Below are 20,951 nucleotides of genomic sequence, written 5' to 3'. Positions count from 1 at the left end.
AAAGTTCTAACTCCACCAAGTTGTAGCCTACTATGAAAAAAGAACAATGAACCGTTAATTGTAGTCAATACCTCACAATAACGATTTTATTAGAGAATTCGGTTATGATGCCACAATTAATTTTTTGTAACCCATTAAAAGTGCATTTTGTGTTTTAAAAATGTGCTTAGCAAGAGTGAAGGAACAGTTATGAAAAAATGGCAACCCTTAAACCCGAGTTGTATAAGACATGGGTAGCCTACACGACGATTACTGTGTCGGATTTCTAAAAAGAGCGTTCTTCAAGCAATATTTATAAGCATAGAACGAAAAACAGTCAATAAACTAAGATAAACTCAGCACAAGTAATGTAGTACTAGCATAGGCGCCGAACGTGGGTGTGCAGAGCGTTTTTAGACGCCCTAGATTTCTCGTAAGGCGTCAAAACGCCCTAGAATGCGACCAAGATATCAATAAATGTGGAAATTAATTTCTTTAGAACAGCCTTAGTTAACCATAAGTGTTTAAAATTTTCCTAAATTACCATAAATAGACACAAGGCCATTGAATCCCCCAAACTATGTTTTTTAAGTTTTATGCAAGTTTTTTTTCAAATTATTGTTGCGATTTGCCCATTTCAATAGAAACTTCGCACTGTCTAGAAAATAACGCCCTGGAATTTCGAAAGTTCGGCGCCTATGAGTACTAGTAAATATTGGTCCGTTGGCTACCAGCTTGAATCGAATATATTTTATCATATCGTTTACTAGGATTCGCAATGAGGAAATATTGGACACGTCATTACAGTAACTGTGGCAGAGGCGTAGCTAGGGGGGTGCGGGGGGATACATATGTCCCCGGGCGCCAAGATAGAGGGGCGCCAAAATGAGGCTTACAAATTTTTCACAACAAGGGCATAAAACGTCACAAGCAAGATAGCACCAGCGGCTGTGACCGACGTCATCTGATACGTAACCAACACACAGCAGCCAAGATACTGATTATGTGTGCAGCTGGTTTCGTCTAGCTTAGTGTTCTTAACATTTATTAAACCGCACCCCCTTTGGTAATTGTCGTGGGCTGCGCGCCCCCCTACGAAAAGCAATTCGATCGGTATTTTGGAATTACATATTAGTTAGACAACATAAAAAAGAGTAAAGTGTATCGTTGGTCGCACGTAGCGCGAAAAAGTTCTGTTTATTTGGTTAAATTAGCTAAAAAAGGGTTCGTGTCTCCGTGTTTCTAACCTGTAATCATATATAAAATAGTTGTAAAAGGGATGACTTTTATCGTTTATCTATAAGTTAGCCAAACTATAATTTACATAGGACCGTTTTTCTTCGAAAAACATGCAATGGTACTCACAGAGACTTTGTGCTAACTACTGTCAACAAAACAGGAAAAAAACAAGAAAATAAACGAGAACTTTTTAGAAGTTTTAATAGTTAAGTTGGGCAAAAAAACAAAGTTTGCACAGTCGTAACAGTGGTGCCCACCCCAATTGCACAACTATACCGTATAATTGTTCCGACTAAACATAGCCCTAATCGGTCGTAAAAGTAGCAATTATAGTCCAGCAACTGAAAAACTATTAAAAATTAGTAGCGAAACTCGCAAATCGCAAATCCATAAACTATGTCTTCAGTCACCTAACGTGTAATTTTAATATAAAGTATAGGACATCATAAAAAACAGAATGAATACCAAACTAAATTATTAGAAGAATCACTATAAAAGTCAAGACTTATTTCGTGATGGTTTAAGCCAAGCTGCTGTATAACAGGCCAAAAACAAAACACTCGATCTGGTGCTTGAGCTGGACAAAATAATCAGGTAAAGTAAGAGAATGCCTGGACAACTGGCAAGAGATGCAGGACTTTCATCAGAAGAAGAAATTTTACGCGTTATGAAATGTATTTGATCGGCTTCAATATGAGAAGTCAACACGTTTTTTCACGGCTAAAAGACCTGAACAATAAATTTGGATATTTTCTGGACGTTAAAGACTCTTCTATCTGACACAGATGAGGATGCAACGCGTCGAAATTGTGCAGATTTTGCGAATTTCTACGACACGAACATAAATAGAAACGATCTTTTCAATGAAATTGGTGATTGCCGAATCCTGCTTAGTAACCGAACTGAAGCTCTACCAGAAACTCCTTTAGAGTTTGTTGGTTTTATTGTGTTTTATGATGATGACGTATTTCCAAACATGCGATCTTCACTACAAATTCTGTTAACAGTAGCAGTTTCAATTGCAAGTTGTGAGCGGTCGTTCAGCAAATTGAAACTTATTTTGTCGTATCAGCGTGCAACGTCGTGCATCAATGGAACAGGATCGTCTCAAAGATTTTGCTATTCTTAGAGTTGAAAGAGAAACATTGGAAACAACAGATTTCGATGACGTGATTAACCAGTCTGCGACAGTGAAATCAAGAAAAATAGTTAATCTATAGTTGTAAATCATTCATGTTTGACAGTGATTATGAGTCATACGTGTAGTTTGTATAACCAAAACGCTTCTTAACTGTTTCCGTATAAAGTGCGGTATATTATGTTAATTCCATAAAACAATGTGATCAAACATGGAGGAGGGGGCGCCGATTTTATAGTTTTCCCCCGGGCGCAAAATACCCTCGCTACGCCTCTGGACTGTGGCACACATGCCGAACAATAAAATGACCAACAAATTGTTGTGTCTGGACAAGACCAATAAAGCTTGTCAACACGTAACAAATTGAACTTCGTGCTGGTTTGGAATGTAGGTTAACAGCAGTGGTGGGATTTAATTTTTTGTCAGCCGGTTCTATCACAAAAGTCATATTTTCCGGGAAATAATTAAAGTAGTTGCAAGAACAGGATGCAACCCCAGATTCCAGCGAACTGCGAACCGGCTGAATCCCATCACTGCTAACAGCCGCACTGAGGTAAAATTAAGCATCAGTCGTCTCATGACTTGTACTTATGACAATTAAATTTTCAGAAAACAATTCCAGAAGAAAATAATTACTACAAATATAGAAATTAACACAACGTATGACTGTTACGTGCGACCTTGACCATTGCACATTTTGAAAAAAACACGTGATCGAGCTACTTGGATCTCAAAAATCAATGTATGGAACAATATGCAAAAATCCATTGATTAATAAACAGTAATGCTAACCGGTTCGCTGATCTTATAAAATTTCGCGAGACGGTTCTATAGAACCGGTGCGAACCGGCTTAATCCCACCACTGGTTAACAGCAGTTTGTCGTTTAACATAAATAATAAGTTAATTGTGGAACTTTCTTTTGGTAATTTTTTTAAGTGCAAAATAACTTAACCGGTACTTTAAATTACCGCTCAATTCAGGATTGTCAGTAAATATTGTAGAAAAAACTGAATAAAACCATTTGAAAAAACTAGATTTTGCGGAATAAACCTAGAATACATATTTATTGTTCTATCTTAAAGTTTTTTTTCGCTTCTGTACAACATTTACTCGTCACCGTTGGCTTACACATTAATTATTGCTTCTATACATCGCATCTCTAATGTTTTTATCCACAGTGCTTCAGTCTTGCGAAACCAATTTTGGCTACCAAAAAGAATATTTTCAATACAGTTGAGCAGTATCACTTATATTTTACATGTCTCTTAATATCTAATATTTTAATTATTCTAATCTAGAATAGATACAAAGCTTTTGTAAAACTTATTTATCTTATATTGATCCAAAACCCCAAGCATTTTGTACTTTCAATAAAAAACCTAGAAACCTAGTTAACCCAAAAAACTTAGGGTTAGATAGAAAAAACTAGGACTCGCATTCCTGTGTTTAAAAAATGTAAATATAAACTTATTTACAATAAAAAGCTAAAAAAAAAAAAAAAAAAAAAAGTTCATTGTGACGTTAGTGGCTGTGCCTTTATTATCGAACGGAACTGGTCAACCGTGATATCGAGTTTAAAAAAATCAGAGGTGTAAAAGGAAGTGACCTAAAACGTATTTAAAACTCTCTATTTAGTAAATAGTATATGATCAACCTTGGTGGGCATATGACGTACTTTTCAATGATTTATTATATTTGCTGTAACATCTGTTTATGATTCTACGATTTCACGATAAGTTTATTTTGTCGTATACTTCGGCCAATTTTAAATATTTCTTCATTTTGTGAAACTTCTGCTGTAGTCATAGCAATATATTTATTTTTATACATGTGATACGTATTTTTTTGAACTAAAGATAGATAATGCACCAAAATAATAGTATTTTTAGTCTTTTAAAGACCCGGATAAATTGAAAATATAAAATCCCCTAAAACGTGTGCATCATTTTGTTTTTACTACGAGTCTTGAATTATGAATGATGAAACCGGTCGTACAGCTGTAGTGTAAAGAAAAGTTCTTCTTTTTGCGAAATTTCGTCGTTTACCGATTCTTTTTTACAGTGTGTTCAAAAAAATTGCGAGTGGTAAATACTGGTACCAACCAGTTTGTATTCCGTAAACTGTGGCAGGTGCACACTGACCAGTTGCACACCCGAGAAATTGTGTGTGCACGTGAATCACACACACACAAGTTTTGACTGAAGGTCCGTTTACACTACAGCTGCACTGAGCTGAGCAAAGCGTAATTTGCATTTAAATTCTGTTGTGGCGATTTTCACGCTTTGCTAAACTCAAGCCCCGTGCAGCTATAGAAACACGTTACGTTTTGGACGATTTTTAAGCCCAGCGCAGCTCACTGCAGCTGTAGTGGAATCAATTTCACGCCCAGCTCAACTCCGCTTTATTTCTGAACCTCAGGTGTGCCTTATTGCACACCTGCCAGGGTTGTTCCTAAGCAAAAATTTACACTCGCCAGCCTGTCGAGTGGCTATCAATCAGCACTCGCCAGGACGAAATAACACTCGCCAAAAATATTCGGCGCCGTTTGCAAACTTCCGTCCTAGCGCGGTAATTTCTTGGGTTATCCTTAACCTGTCTTATGGTTTCTAAACGTAAACATTAGTTTTTATAAAAGTCTGGTCGTTTATTTCCAATGAAACAGTTTATGCTTAAAACAATGTTTTTTTAGCGAAATATTTGTTGCGATCTTTAGTTAAAAAATAACGCCATTTTTCTAAAAATGCTTGCGCTCTCGTTTTTTCGTATTTTTATTTTCTGTGCTTGAAGGACGTTTCACCGCAGGTTGCTTCGCGCCACAAACAAAACGCCACATTTCACCTAACACCATAGTTACTGGTTGAACAGCAAATACTGACAAAATAGTCAAATTTACATCTAAACATTCATTCGAAAAGTTAACAATCACAAGCACCAGAGGTTCTATGCTGCGACGCCCTATAGTGGGTCATTTCAATTTCCCAAGAGTGTCCACAATGGTTCGGTTTGTATCTTAACATAATCCCATAAAAAATATTTTTATCTCATAAAAAACTATTATTTTTTAAGCTTTGTCTTGGTTGACCGCTATTAACTTAAAAGATCGCAACACATGCTTACGTAGACTAATTGTTAATTCACAGCTGTAGTTACACAAGTAGGCGACACAAGATGATATATTTTTGTTTAAAACGGGACAAAGAGTCTTTATTACGAGCTTCAAACGTGACTTCGATTAACCTTATTATTTGTGTAGTGTTGAATGTATTTGCGTCTTGGTGTTTAAGGAAATAACTGGCGCTAAGCAATATTTCATATTTCGCTTAGTAGTGGTGCTTAACACAAGTTTTCCTACACAAACTAATTAAATTTCTCGCCGAAGCCACTCGCCAGTCGGTCGAGTGGGTGTCAATCAGCACTCGCCAGGAGCGATTTGCACTCGCATTGGCGAGCGGGCGAGTGCTTAAGCCCAACCCTGCCTGCAGTGCACACCTAAGATCTTTGCAAAAAATGCAATGACATGCAGACTGGTTTTGTGGCAGGTGCACACCCAAAATTGTTTCGGCCATTTTGTGTCACTCCATGTCAAGATCTTGGTAAAGAGAGCCATAGAATGTAAACTTAGTTGATTTATGAAATACATACCCAACTTCCCTAAATTATGATGACCGGTTCAAAATGTAACCCAGTTTCTTTGAGTTAACTTTCATATTGATATTTAAGTATAATCGTGTGATAATAAGTATGAGGCAGTCATTTTGTTAAACTGTCAAGTGCCTAAACTGTCATTGTGTACCAAAAGTTAAACCCTTACCATTTAAAAAAAAAACTAGATATCAATTATGTCAACCCATACCACAACATAACTTACATATAACAAATAGACTGCAAATGATCAAAAAACTTTTTACATTTATCTGGAGCTAAATTCAGTCATCAAACTCAATTCCAGGTCAAATAATTTGTTTTATCATAAACTAAATTGAAAAAAATATTTTTTATTCAGTAGTAGAGAAATATTACTACAAGTTTGGTAACAGCTTATTATATTTATCTGTTGTGGGAATCACAGATCCAACTGGTCAAAATGTCAAAGAAACCTGGTATGTATTTTTTCCATCAAATTTACTTTTTTATTTTTAAATAGATTAGGTTTTAAAAGGCTGTAACTACTATTAGGATAAATGTAATTCAAAATATATGGGTCTGTACATGCTTATGAGGTAAAATATTTTTTGGAAATTAAATGAAAATGAAAATACTCATACAACATTTTCAAATAGAACTAGAAAATGTATAAGCTGTAACAGTGTTTTTTTTAAATAATTGAATATTTTTTAGGGCTGATTGAAATTCATGCGTTATCAAACTCTCAAGTGAGGGATAGAATATGCTTTCAAAGAGATGAATTCGAAAAAGCAGAAGAGCTTTTTGCCAAACTCCAAGAACCAGTTTCAGTGTCAAATCAAGACAAAACTTTGGCTCAAAAAATTAAAGGCGCCAGAGAAAACATTACAAAGATAATTGGAAAATCAACAAATCAACCTGCAGGTTCCAATTCGAGTTTGGTTCCAAAGGACAATGTTTCAGTGGAAAAAACACTTGGACAATTGAATTCAGATTATAGGAACCTCAACGGAAGTGTAACTTCCTTAAATGATAAGTTGGATAAGTTTGAAAAAAGAATCAACCTTCTTGAAAGTTCTAGCACGGGCCTCTCTACTAATAACAATGTGAACAATAATACAACCAGTGACGTCAGCTCAGGTAATAAAGAAGAAACGTTAGCGTTAGGTTTGCGTCCTAGTATGTTACAATTCTTGTGGCTTGGTGTTGGTGTTAATAAATCCCGGCTACGATAAACTCTGCTCACTCTAGTAAGTGACTGGGATTTGAATTATTTCTCTGAGGGCGTCAATACAACCTGGAATTCGACCCAAGTTATCAAAAAATGTGCAAAATAATTTAGTCTTGGTAAACCGAAAGCATTTAAAAATTTTCTGAATTAGCATGACACAATGCCATAGGATTCCCAAACTATGTTTTTTATGTGTTATGCAATTTGTTTTTAAATTATTGTTCTGTTTAGTTAAAAACAATTCTGCACTGTCGAGAAAATAACGCCCTGGAATTTTAAAAGTTCGGCGCCTATGGCAAACTCTATTAGCCAACAAGTTAAATACACCTTTATTCATTTTTCGTACCGTTAATGTAATTTTTTTATTCAACTCTATGTAGCTGTCATTATATCTGATTGTTTTTCCAGGTTCAAGTGCAAAACGACTTCAACCACTTTGGAAAGCACCTGCTTCAAATGCATCCCAACTTAAATTATACAACAGCCTTACTCGTAAAAAGGTATGCATATCTAACTTATGCAATAGCTTTTATTTAAAGCTGTTCAGGACTCTTTAATTAGCGATTATTAGACTATATATATTGGTTTAAGATAGTATATATCACTTTACGATTCCTAATTTATCGATTTGCAATATTCAACTTCTACCGATATATCGTAATCGGTAAATTAGGACCTATATTTTGACAATATTTTACTATGAAAATAGTATATAGCATTTTCTTCAAAATAAACAAGTTTCCAAATTTTGGAACTTATGAAGTTGTCATCTGCATTTATTTCAGAGGCTGACTGGTTTAACATAATCTACCTCTAATTTTAATATTCAAAGTTGATAGCCTCACACTTATTACAGTGGCATTTTTTTTCAAGTCAAAACGACTGTAATTGGTACAGGTTTTTCAATCATTTTAGGAAACTTTCATCCCTGAAAATGGAAATCTTGTCAAGTGGTACAGCTGTGGGCCCACTGTGTACGATGCTTCTCATATGGGGCACGCCAGATCTTACATCTCGTTTGACATATTAAGAAGAGTGCTGTCAGACTACTTTGGGTACAACATACTGTACTGCATGAACATAACAGATGTTGACGACAAGGTTTGTTTTTGTAAATTCAAGTGCCAGAATTGTTAAGCCATGAATTTAATCCTTGATGTTCTTTTGTATAGATTATTGCACGTGCCAGGCAAAACTATTTGCTGAACAACTACAAGGACAATACAAAGTGTCACAAAAAGCTTGCCAGTGACGTGTCTTTAGCTGTTGCAGTAAGAAAATAAGTTTATAGTTGTGCTGACCATTAGTATTTAAACAGGATTACAGCATATGTATAAAAAAGACCAAAGTAAAAAGTCATCATAGGAATATCAAAGCCCATACAGCAGTAGGTTTCATTTTGAACATAGATGTTAAAAACGGCGAAAATATATATTTCTGTAAAAAATTTAGATAGGATTTTATGTTTTATCTGTTTTTGTAAACAGTCTTAGGTTGAAAATGAATAAAGAGTTATTCAAAACGTTCAAAATTATACCTATACTTTTATATAGGCTATGATATTCGTAATACGTCTTACCGCAACCTCCAATCATTATGCCCCAAAGTAACAAGTGTTTGACTTGCCTAACATTGACATGTCACAGGACTTTTCGGAAAAACTAGCAAAAACAACTGATCCAGACAAGAAAAGCATGATGGAAAAACAGCTCACCAAAGCCACACTCAGTTTGGATGAGTTAAAAAAGAAATCTGATCTTGACAACAATGTCATTGATTCAGTGTTTACTGATTGTAAAGATCCCCTGTCGTTTTGGCTTGATAAACAGGTATTCTAATCAGATGCCATTTTCTCTAGTATATTCTAAGCTCTAAAATTTGTAATTTTTCAACATTTTTTGCAATTTTAGTTTGCTGAAACGGTAACTGATAATGCAATCTTCTCAGTTTTGCCGCAGTATTGGGAAAAGGAGTATTTTGATGACATGGATGCTTTGAATGTGAGTCAACAGTGTTCGCGCTTCTAGTTCAGACTTTAGAATGTGGACCATTGTTGTTTTTATTTTGTTGTTTGTCTAGTACATATATATTTTTTGCCTGTAGTTGCAATTATATTTCCCTGAAGAAGATTGTCCGATTAGGTGGTCGAAACGTTGGCACTTTAGTAAATTTTTGCCGGAAGAGCAATTTTATAATTGAAACAAAGCCTTGCGCTGGAGGCAACAGCATGTTTACTGTTTTAGCAGTTGTTTTTTTGTGGATTGTTAATTTAATCGACCACTTGTTTAATACACTTTAGGTTGCGCCGCCAGATGTTTTGACCAGAGTGAGTGAATATGTCCCCGAAATTGTGCAATATGTCCAGCAAATCATTGACAACGGCTTTGGCTACGAATCCAATGGCTCTGTTTACTTCTCTGTGCCGAAATTCGACTCGGACAAGAAACATTTCTATGCAAAATTAGTACCAGAAGCTGTTGGTGACCTTCAGGCCTTGCAAGAAGGAGAAGGTACTGGAACAAGTCTAATTAAACATGTACATAAGCTAAATAGTTTCGGATGTAAGGAATCTCCCACAGACAATAAAATGTAAAAGAAAGATTCGTGTTTTGTATCAGATAATCTTACTGTTTACAAAAACAGGTAAAAAATAAAATCATTTCTTAAATTTTAACAGAAGAAATGAATTGATTCATTCGAATTAAGAAACTGATGATGTCTTATAGGCGAGATATATATTTCTGTTAAAATTTCAGAATTTATTTTATGTTTTACCTGTTTTTAAGATTAATAAATATGTACATAATTTAAAATTCTTCATATAAATACATAAACTTTTAAAATTGTGCTAGAAAATGCAAAACTTGTTTAATTATGCTCGTGTTGCCTAATAATGAAACTCTTAAGCCAAAAAGGTTAAGTAAATCAACATCATTTGGGAAAGACGTTTCAGTACGCCCCTGTAATCACCATCAGTTAATTTGACTAAAATATACCCAAACCTTGCTTATAAAAGTGGAATGCAATTTAAGTGATGGATGTATTTCAGTCACATTAACTGATAATGATACAAGTGCGTATTGAAACGTCTCTATCAAGATGATGTCGATCTACTCGGCCTTTTTGGCTCTGAGATTTATATTAAGCTACATTACCGATTCGTGCATAGTGCACCAAAGCTCACAATCACAAATATCTAATTGATGCACTAAAAAAAGCATGTTCGTATAAATTGGCCACAACTGATAACCAGCCCGAATAAGAAAACTGTTATGAAGGTTCCTTGAGTGTGTCCGCTGAACAACTCAACGAGAAGCAGGCGCCAAATGACTTTGCTCTCTGGAAAGCCTCAAAACCAGGAGAACCTTCCTGGGAATCGCCATGGGGCAAGGTTGTTTGCTTTAAATATTTTAAAAACTTTTTAATTTTTTTTTATTGCAGTTTTTAGGTAGGTCTAAATGTTTTGGAACATAAAGGTTTGAGCTTGTAGTAGGTTGTAATTAAATAGAAATATCAAAGCTTATACAGAAGAAGCTATCATTTAAATTATTTTGAACATTTTGAATAGCCCTTTATTTATTTTCCACATGTTATGAACAAAGAGTTATTTGAGGCTTTGTTATTCTAATTAAATGTTTTAATTTTTATATTAAATATTTTAATTTTTTTTAATGCTGTAAATGCCTTTTTTCAATTTTTATTTTTTAATTTATTTTATTTTACTTCTCTTTTTTATCCATTATGTTTTTTTCGGTAAGTTTAATGTTTTAATTTTTAGGGTCGGCCCGGTTGGCACATAGAGTGCTCGGTTATGGCTTGTAGCATACTTGGATCCTCAATGGATATACACACAGGAGGAGTTGATCTTAAGTTTCCCCATCACGACAATGAGATTGCACAAGCCGAGGTATCCAGTTCTAACAACCTATTTATTATTCCTCATGGGTTCCAGGCGTTCAATAGTTCGGCAATTTGTTTTAGAAACCGGTACAACAATGAAATTTCACAAGCTGTGGTATTCAGTTCTAACTACCTATTTATTATTCCCCATGGGTTCCAGGCGTTCAATAGTTCGGCATTTTGTTTTAGAAACCGGTACAACAATGAAATTTCACAAGCTGTGGTATTCAGTTCTAACTACCTATTTATTATTCCCCATGGGTTCCAGGCGTTCAATAGTTCGGCATTTTGTTTTAGAAACCGGTACAACAATGAAATTTCACAAGCTGTGGTATTCAGTTCTAACTACCTATTTATTATTCCTCATGGATTCCAGGCGTTCAATAGTTCGGCAATTTGTTTTAGAAACCGGTACAACAATGAAATTTCACAAGCTGTGGTATTCAGTTCTAACTACCTATTTATTATTCCTCATGGATTCCAGGCGTTCAATAGTTCGGCAATTTGTTTTAGAAACCGGTACAACAATGAAATTTCACAAGCTGTGGTATTCAGTTCTAACTACCTATTTATTATTCCCCATGGGTTCCAGGCGTTCAATAGTTCGGCAATTTGTTTTAGAAACCGGTACAACAATGAAATTTCACAAGCTGTGGTATTCAGTTCTAACTACCTATTTATTATTCCTCATGGATTCCAGGCGTTCAATAGTTCGGCAATTTGTTTTAGAAACCGGTACAACAATGAAATTTCACAAGCTGTGGTATTCAGTTCTAACTACCTATTTATTATTCCTCATGGATTCCAGGCGTTCAATAGTTCGGCATTTTGTTTTAGAAACCGGTACAACAATGAAATTTCACAAGCTGTAGTATTTACTTCAAACTACCTATTATTATTATATTATTCATCATGTGTGCCAGGCGTTTGATAATTTGGCATTTTTATTTTTGAAGCCCACCATTACAATGAGATTGCACAAGCTAAGGTATTCAGTTCTAACTAACTATGTATTATTCGTCATGGCGCCAATGCATTCAAAAATTCGAAATTTTTGATACTGAAAAAAAATTATTGTATAAAAAATATGCCTAGAAAATTTTAAAGACCATTTTTTTATGTTTGGCTTTAATGTATAGCATTGAAGAATAGGACTGTTCGATATTATTATTGAATAAAAGTCCATATACTTAATGCTCGGTCTTAATATTGAGACTCTAATAGAATGGCCGCCTTTGCATTCGTAGCAAGTAAGAACGTCCTGAAAGCAATTACATTCAGAACCTTTTCAGTCCTATGTAATTAAGTTTATGCCGCCGTGCTCGTCTAAAGAAACGATAAAACACCTACACACACAATAACACATTTGTTTGTTTTGTCAGGCTCATTACAACTCGGAATGCTGGGTAAAGTACTTCTTGCACTCGGGCCACCTCACCATCGCAGGATGCAAGATGTCGAAGTCGCTCAAGAACTTTATAACCATCAAGGTATTCGACTTCCGTGCGCAAATCAGTAAAACTAAAAATTAGTTAAAAATTAGTTGTCATTTTTTTCACCATGCATGGAAAGATTTTTTTCGTTCTTGGTCAATATTACCACTGTCACCCCTTTTTTAACTTTACTTATCTTTTTTGTATGTGTGTTTAAGAATCGTCACTCGTTTATGCCTCTTCGCCAAACTAGCAGTGTTAGAGTTTTTACTTTGGAGGGGGGATAATTTTTTTTCAAAAGGGGCGTTATGTAAAAGTAAATAAAGCAGACATGCACGACTCAAAATAGTAGCATCAAAAACTTTTTTTGCGGGCCGCATATTAACATTCATGCAACCATGCATTTTAGTGCTTAAAATTTTAGGTTGGCAAAAACAACCATATTATACGCTCGGCGCTAAAATATTCTCACTAAAACGGCTAAAAAATACTGAAAATTATCGCGTCGGCCGTATGTTGTGCAGGTCTGTCATAAAGTATTGAGTAAACTCACTCGGCGAAAATTGGCCTTTTCTTTGAACCAAATGGTCAAATTAACTTTCGTTGATTTGTATTTCCAGGAAGCCTTGCGTCGTAATTCTGCCCGACAACTTCGTTTCGCTTTTCTTCTTCACTCGTGGAAGGACACGCTCGATTATTCGGAAAACACGATGCACGACGCAGTGCAATACGAGAAACTGATGAACGTAAGTAAAAAGGATAAGTTAAGGTTGTGGTTTTGTGGCCGAGATTTAAATAACAACGCTTTTAATTGGGTTACCATATATTTTTGGATCAAAATCGGGACGCTTGCAAATAGTGACTCGATCCAGCAATTCATCTAGTCACATACATGTGACGTAACAAAAATACGTCAAAGCGTGACGTCACAAAATCTGTCAAAAACAACTTGAAGAATACATGTGACGTAACAAAAATACGTCAAAGCGTAACGTCACAAAATCTGTCAAAAACAACTTGAAGAATACATATGACGAAACAAAAATGCGTCAAAGCGTGACGTCACAAAATCTGTCAAAAACAACTTGAAGAATACATATGACGAAACAAAAATGCGTCAAAGCGTGACGTCACAAAATCTGTCAAAAACAACGTGAAGAATGCATATGACGAAACAAAAATGCGTCAAAGCGTGACGTCACAAAATCTGTCAAAAGCAACGTGAAGAATACATATGACGAAACAAATATGCGTCAAAGCGTGACGTCACAAAATCTGTCAAAAACAACTTGAAGAATACATATGACAAAACAAAAATGCGTCAAAGCGTGACGTCACAAAATCTGTCAAAAAACAACTTGAAGAATACATATGACAAAACAAAAATGCGTCAAAGCGTGACGTCACAAAAACCAACTTAAGATTTGTGTTTAGTGTACCCAAATATGTTCAGTGGCTGTTAAGTTGTAAGCCGCTTCTATGGGGTAGAACTAAAAACATCAAATAAAATAGTTGAAATCCTGATATTCATCAAAGACTGTGGTTATAAATTCGACTGAGAACACATTTCAGTATTCATTAATTAGTTTTTTGTTCGAACTCTTATTTTTGCTGTAGAACATCTTTAAAAGTTACGGGTTGTTTTTTGTTGTCATTACATTTTACCACTGTGTCGTTTTTCCGTCGTAAGGGTGTTTATGTTTTCTTTTTGAGCGGCACGATAACACAACGTCCTGCTGCAAATCGGCAGTGTTGTAAACAAGTCATTTTGAAATGACTTAAGTGCCAGTCAAGTCTATTTTGAAAGAACTTAAGTTTAAGTCAAGTCATAATTAGAGCAGGGCAATTTCAAGTCAGATCTTTGTCATAAAAGTAAAACGTTAAACTATTCAATTTGCTAAACTAGTCTGATTATGAGCACTAACTTAACTCAAAAATAACACAAAACCAATCATTAAGCAAGCAAATTGCTTTGTGTACAAAACTTAAGAAAAACGACCCAATTTTATAATGAAAAATGCCTAATAAGAGCATTTCATTGTAATCCATGTCCTTGTCCAAAAGACTTAAGTCAAGTCAAGTCAGTTGTAAACATTGACTTAGTCATTGCAACACTCCAAATTGACAACAAATATTGCTGTGTTTTTGCAGGAGTTCTTCTTAACCGTAAAAGATGTCCTGCGTAACCAGCCGAGCTCCGGTCCAGAGGCCTTCACCAAATGGAACAAGGAAGACCTCGATCTATGCGAAACGTTAGTTGCAATTTTAAGGCACTGACGAAATAGCATTTAGGCTAGCTCGTTGTATATATGCTCATACAATTCATAAATGTGCATTCCTAGAGAACCAAACTAAATAATAGATGATTAAGGGCAGCACGTATATTTTTTAATTAATGCCAGTTCAAATTTCCAGCTCATAGCACTTATTTTTTTACTCTAAAAAAACAAATCGAAGTTTAAAACAATATTTGTAAAAAAATCATGTATAATAAACCTACAGTGAACAGAAACAAATGTTTTTTTTTACATAGCCGTTTTAAGTATTTTTAAGGTTTAATTACAGAAAGTTTACAAAAAACACGTTGGCTAACTATGATATATTTAAAAAAGCAACGAAAGTTACGACAATATTATGTTTTTTTTGTTAAAAGATTGCAATTTTCTATGCGCTTAAAATCAGCATTTACCCCAATTTGCAAAAAAAAAACGACAAAAAAGCTGAAAAACATTTTAAGTAAAAAGCTAACCTTTTTGGTCCGATTTCAGCTTCAGACAACGCCAGCAGTCGGTCCACGAGGCGATGTGTGACAACGTGGACACTAGGAGCGCCCTGGATCACTTGCGCCAACTAGTGACGGCCACAAACTCGTACCTGGCCAACGCTCACCTCTGCAAAGCGACACCCAGCGGACAGCTGCTGCGCAACATTGCCCAGTATATCACCTCGATATTTAAGGTTAGAGTTTGCCAACTTTTGGAATTGGTCCAGTTTTGTGGACAATTTTTTAGTTTTTCTTTAACACAACAAACTAGACAGAAAAGGCAAAAAAATAAGATATTGCACTACTAAGGTCACCAATGCAAACCGAATATTTGAAAAAGAAGATATCTCCTCGCCCTAATGCACGTTAGTGACGACAATGACTTCGAATGGTAGCAAAACAGTATAGACTTTCTTGTCTCAGTCAAAATCAGTCACTATAGGTTCTAGTTTATAAAAGAGAGATAAACTATAAACTAGAACCTATAGTGACTGATTTTGACTGAGACAAGAAAGTCTATACTGTTTTGCTAAGGTCATCATTTCGTAATTTGAAAAAAAAAATTCATTTTAAATTTTTGTTTTCAAATCCAAAGGCTTACCGAAAATTCAATTCGTGATTAAAAAAATAATTTTTTTTTTAATTATTTTCTATCCCAATAACCTTTATCAATTGCAAAATCTTACTGAACCTTCATTTCCTGACAGGTGTTTGGAGCGATTAGCGGCGAAAGTGAGCTCGGTTTTCCCGTGTCTGTTTCGGGTTCTTCAGGTGCAGCTCACAACACAGAAGCCCTGCTTATGCCTTACCTCAATGTACTGTCAACCTTCCGCGAGGATGTTCGCGCGGTCGCAAGAAAGCACAAGGGTGAGTAACCCCTGGCACAGAATATACATTGCTTGAGAGAGTGGAATAGTTGGTCGGCAAACTGTGGGACTTTTCTGTTTCTCGTCCGAGATGAGTAATTGTGTGCGAATTGAGAGTGAGTGTAAGCCATATTAAACATTTTGTTAAAAATTACATTTTTCTTACAATTCCTAATACACACAGAATTTACTTTTTTACCTTATTTATTGGCGAATATCTTGATTTATATTGTGTTATGTTTTAGATACTGATGGATGATGCTTTTAGCAAGGAAATATGTCTATCATATAACATCAAAACAAACTGATTTTCGGTTTGCCAAGTTTGGTTTAACCTTTATTAAATTCCTAATACCCTGGTTAAATTTTAATTTTATCAAAAAAAAAAAAAAAACAGAAAAATGTGCCTCTAACAAAAAATACAAAATAATTTAAAAAACTTCGCGATACTAAAACATGGTCGCTTTTGAACTTTTGCATCAGTGGCAAGAGTATTGTATTGGCAAAATGGCTCTTCCTCCAACCTGGCTTGATTTTTTGCGTTTTTGTTTGTATTTATTTGTTTTTTCTGGCAATCGACATTTTAGTTGAGCCCCGTTCCTTCGAATGACGATCTTGCTATTTTATTTTATCTCAGTTGGCGAAGTACTGGAACTTTGCGACGAGTTGCGCGATTCACAACTACCCACGCTCGGCGTGCGCCTAGAAGACAAGGAGGGCGCACGAACCGTAGTGAAGCTGGTCGACCGCGAGCAGCTGATGCGAGAGAAGGAGGAAAAAAAGCAGGTGATTTTTTATTTTCTTTTTCTCTCTCTTAAAGTCACTACGACAGAAATGATAAGTTTATGCAGATATGTTCACGCTGTTGTTTTGATTTCTGTTGTAATTTTATTGTTTTTTTTTAACATTTCATTTTCAAATTTAAAACTTTTTTACCAACGTGATAGAACATCGTTTTTTTTGCTCTTACCACGCCCCTTTCAACGCTATATAATACTTTTTATACTACAATGTATAGATGCATACCGATGGGATGGCAATATAATTGGTTAACCGATTTATCGGTCTTTTACAGACAAGGATTTCGCAACTGAAAGATCCATTTTCATGAGGACTTAGTTTTAGTAAAAAAAATAAAGAGTAACTTATAGACCAGTGGTTTCTTAGACTAGTATAATTGGCAACCTTAGTTTACAACTTGTTGAAATATAATTGGGCTGCCAATAATTCACAAACATGGAATATATTTTCGGTAAACCGGTATATGTTTTTTTCACTGTTGAATTTTATACATTTTTTGAATACACTGAAGTCAATTCATTGACATAATTTATTACAACGCTGCTTTCTCGTGATCTTCAAAAGGCAGAGGAGCAGAAAAGAAGAGAAAAGGAGGCGGCCAAGGAAGCAGCATTGAAGAAGAAACAGGAGAAAGAGGCGCAACGTCGTCTCCCCGCAAACCAGCTCTTCACCGGCCAGACCGACAAGTACTCAAAGTTTGACGATCAGGTAAACCATGTTTTTAGCTTTCTCGCTTTTTGTTGGTTTTTGGTTTACGGCCTAACAGCATTCCACCGTCTACAACCCAGACATGGACAACTAGATAATTCTAGTTCTCTAATTCAATGAATTACCGTATTTTACGGACCATAAGGCGCACCCGATTATAAGACGCACTGTCAATAATTTGCTGTGATTAGTTTTTTGTTTATACATAAGGCGCACCGGGCTATAAGGCGCACGATCAATTTATCCAAATCGCCCGGGCGTCCGCAATCTAAAGCACGCTGAGGCCTCCACAAAAATGCCGAGACTTCATCCGCGTGGTAAACCGCTCTTTCTCCTACTCCTCCCACTTTTTCTCCGCGCTCCTCTTTTCGTCTCCTGTTGCAACCCAACGTTGGTTCGGCGGCCATGCGGTCGCCAGCCGTCGCCTGTCGATCAGGGGGTTCGCAAGTTGCTAGTTGCTGTTACCGTAGTTTATTGTGTAAGACGCTGGTTTATTTATATAATAATAGTATCGGTACTGGTTTTGAGTGTAGGCAATAAAGCACTACCGTACTTGATCCATACATTAGGCGCACCGGCTTATAAGGCGCACGATCAATTTATGAGGAAAAAAAGATTTAGATTGCGCCTTATGGTCCGTAAAATACGGTAGAGCAAAATGCGGTTAATTCTAATTCTAATCTAATTTGTGAATTGCTTGTGTGCTCTAATTCTAGATGTAATGTAATTCGGATTTTACCAAATATGCTAGTTTGTAGCTTGATAATAAATAATAATAAATGCTAGTTTGTCCAACGCATTTTTTTCTTACCTGTCTTGCTTCCATCGTTAATCGACAGATCCGGCGAGTCTGCGATGGCTTTGATATCAAGTTCTGTTTTGTGCGAAATACAAAGTTGCGCATAGTAAAGATAAGGAATTAACCAAAGACCGCTTACTTCTTTTTTTGTTCAGGGCTTCCCGACCCACGCCAGCGACGGCAAAGAGCTAAGCAAGGGACAGAGCAAAAAGCTGCGCAAGCTGTACGACGCACAGGCCAAGATGCACGCCGAGTATTTGAGTTCTCAGCAAAACGGAGATAACTGAGCTCTCTGCTCAAGCGCCTTCTAATGTGCCTAACTAGTATGCCAATGGTCGCCGGGTTGTGTATGTGTGTGCTGACTGTTTGACTCTCTGTTGGTCGCTTTGTTTACCGAGTACAGCTCTGGATAACTTAAATTATTCGTATTTAGAGCAATGGCGGCCTACACGTTCGTTGCCGATTACGGAAATCGCGAGCAACATAGAAATACTGCAGGTAAAGCAAGACAGTTAGACCTAAAACAATTTTACAGTGGTCCTTGAAGTTTTCTATTTAACAGTGTTCCTTAAAGTTTTTTTTAGCTTGCTGCACATTATTCAAACTGTTCGCAGCGCACTTTCTATAACTTGACAGTCGCCCTTACTTCATGGCAAGCAACTATAGAAAATGTTTGACTAATATCAGTTTTCTAATGAATAGTATACATTCAAGTTGCGAGATACCAAATGACTTCATAACTATGCTTAAACGAGGAAAATAGTTGAAACGAAAACGTTTAAAGGTATTTTTCACCCGGTTATTAAAGAGTTAAATAGTTTGTTACCTTTAACCTACTATATATTTTTTTTTATTGATTTTATTTCATTTCAAGGTAGAGTCGCTGCGTTGGTTTGTAAAGGTTGGCTAAACTTGTTGTATTAATTTGGTATCGGCCAATAACATTTTATTGAACGAGTTCCGATACTGCTACTACTTGGCATCGGGTATGTTCAATATTGCTGCGATCCAATATTATCAGACACCCCTATGTGTAATACGTTATTTTCTCAACACATGAGCAACTTTCGCAGCACACTCGGCTCAAGATAAAACCATTAATTTTTTGTCATATTTGCTATTCGGACTGGGCCAAGACGCAAGTACTGTTGTCTCTAGGGTCAGTTCAAGTTGTTCCTTTTGCGGCTTGGTGTTTTATATTTCCAACAACACGCCGCAAGTCCTACGTTGGTGAATCGCTTAATACGATTTAGGAGCTGAAATACTCTTCTCGCTGGTTGCGTTTAATGGGCGCCTAATGAGTAAGCGTCAACCCTTTAACTGTCTTTGCACTGGGTTGCTTTGTCGTTCCCAAACCAATCGCATTTATTTACTTTCAATCTCACTATGTTTTTTATTTATTTATTGATACATCTAGGCCTTGGAGTTATGCTCAGGGCCACGGAGTCGGTCACAAATAACCAAAGTCCGACTCCGGCCAACAAATAAATACGGCCAAATGTGCGATTTCGTCGAGTCCCGAGTCCGGCTGCGATTCTACAGCCTGTATTTCATCCATTTACGTAACTAAAATAAGGTGACTTTCAGCAAACTTATTTGGAAGTCATATAACTCATCCACACACAATACATCGTTGGAAAATATTCACCTTACGCTATTCCGGCTTTAAAATTTACAGTTGTCAGAAATATGAATTTTAAGGTTAGTACGCATGCTAACGTCGGACTCGGGACTCTGGTAGTTTTACGTATAGTCTTACACGAGTCCCGAGTCCGACTCCGCAGCCGTTGCTATAACTATAGTTTCCAAATACATCAAATTAATATTTACAAAGCAAATTGTTTGGGTATAAATTTCAGAATTCATTGGGACTTCGTTGTGCGTCAGCCTTTGTTTATTTTTTTGATTCGAGAAACTTTGCACTATTTCTAGGCTTACAAGTGTATTGCTTGCATTAACACACAAAAAGCTGCATTACAGCTAGTCAGATTCGAAAACTAAACGCTGGATTAAAGTATAATAAAACGAACTTAATAACGGCGAGTTTAGTTTATAACACATTTCTCCTTCAAATTCTTGCAAAGTGGCTTTATTGCCTCCAATGTGCCGCATGCATCACGTTGTGAGAAAGGCGCTTTGCAGTAATGTTTGCACGCCAGTCTAGCTGTCTCCACACAGTTTCCCTTCTTTGTATGGTATATGCTCCCCTCTTTCGTTTATGTGTATCCAGGTGTAGCCGAACATTGGCTCGGTTTATTTGTGTTTCGGTGAGAACCCAATAAAACTTTAGCTTCTTGCAGCGTGTCTGTGTGTGTATTGAATCTGCCAAGCATTTGTAAGCGTTCTCCGTAGCTTCAGTCTTGTATAACTTTTTTTTATGTTTTTAGTGACCAGGAAAGCAATTCAGTGTCTTAAGAGAGATAAGAATTCACTATAAAAAGTTTCTAAGAGCAATCAAATGTGTAAA

General features: G+C 36.1%; 1 protein-coding gene across 1 annotated transcript; it reads left to right on the top strand.

Annotated features, from left to right (window-relative positions):
* Positions 1-6,360: 6,360 nt before the first annotated feature.
* LOC146157466 (cysteine--tRNA ligase, cytoplasmic-like) lies at positions 6,361-20,691 on the top strand. Its single transcript, XM_083387717.1, has 18 exons — positions 6,361-6,458; positions 6,697-7,122; positions 7,622-7,713; positions 8,129-8,314; positions 8,386-8,484; positions 8,860-9,042; positions 9,124-9,213; positions 9,513-9,723; positions 10,492-10,604; positions 10,992-11,120; positions 12,496-12,603; positions 13,167-13,292; positions 14,698-14,798; positions 15,315-15,504; positions 16,018-16,177; positions 16,814-16,962; positions 17,542-17,685; positions 18,640-20,691. The coding sequence occupies exons 1-18, from the start codon at positions 6,443-6,445 to the stop codon at positions 18,769-18,771; spliced, it is 2,655 nt and encodes an 884-aa protein (XP_083243843.1). The 5' UTR covers positions 6,361-6,442; the 3' UTR covers positions 18,772-20,691.
* Positions 20,692-20,951: the final 260 nt, after the last annotated feature.

Source organism: Ascidiella aspersa, chromosome 4 (genome assembly GCF_963924565.1).
Source record: "Ascidiella aspersa chromosome 4, kaAscAspe10.2, whole genome shotgun sequence".
Taxonomy (NCBI): Eukaryota; Metazoa; Chordata; class Ascidiacea; order Phlebobranchia; family Ascidiidae; genus Ascidiella; species Ascidiella aspersa.
The sequence above is the reverse complement of the archived record's forward strand: the minus strand, read 5'-3'. Positions and strand labels throughout refer to the sequence as shown.

What these genes read in the sequence shown, in the direction of transcription:
- LOC146157466 (XM_083387717.1), top strand. An exon ending in ACAGCCTTACTCGTAAAAAG is followed by an intron (nt 7,714 to 8,128) that starts GTATGCATATCT and finishes CAATCATTTTAG; the next exon opens with GAAACTTTCATCCCTGAAAA. An exon ending in TAACAGATGTTGACGACAAG is followed by an intron (nt 8,315 to 8,385) that starts GTTTGTTTTTGT and finishes TCTTTTGTATAG; the next exon opens with ATTATTGCACGTGCCAGGCA.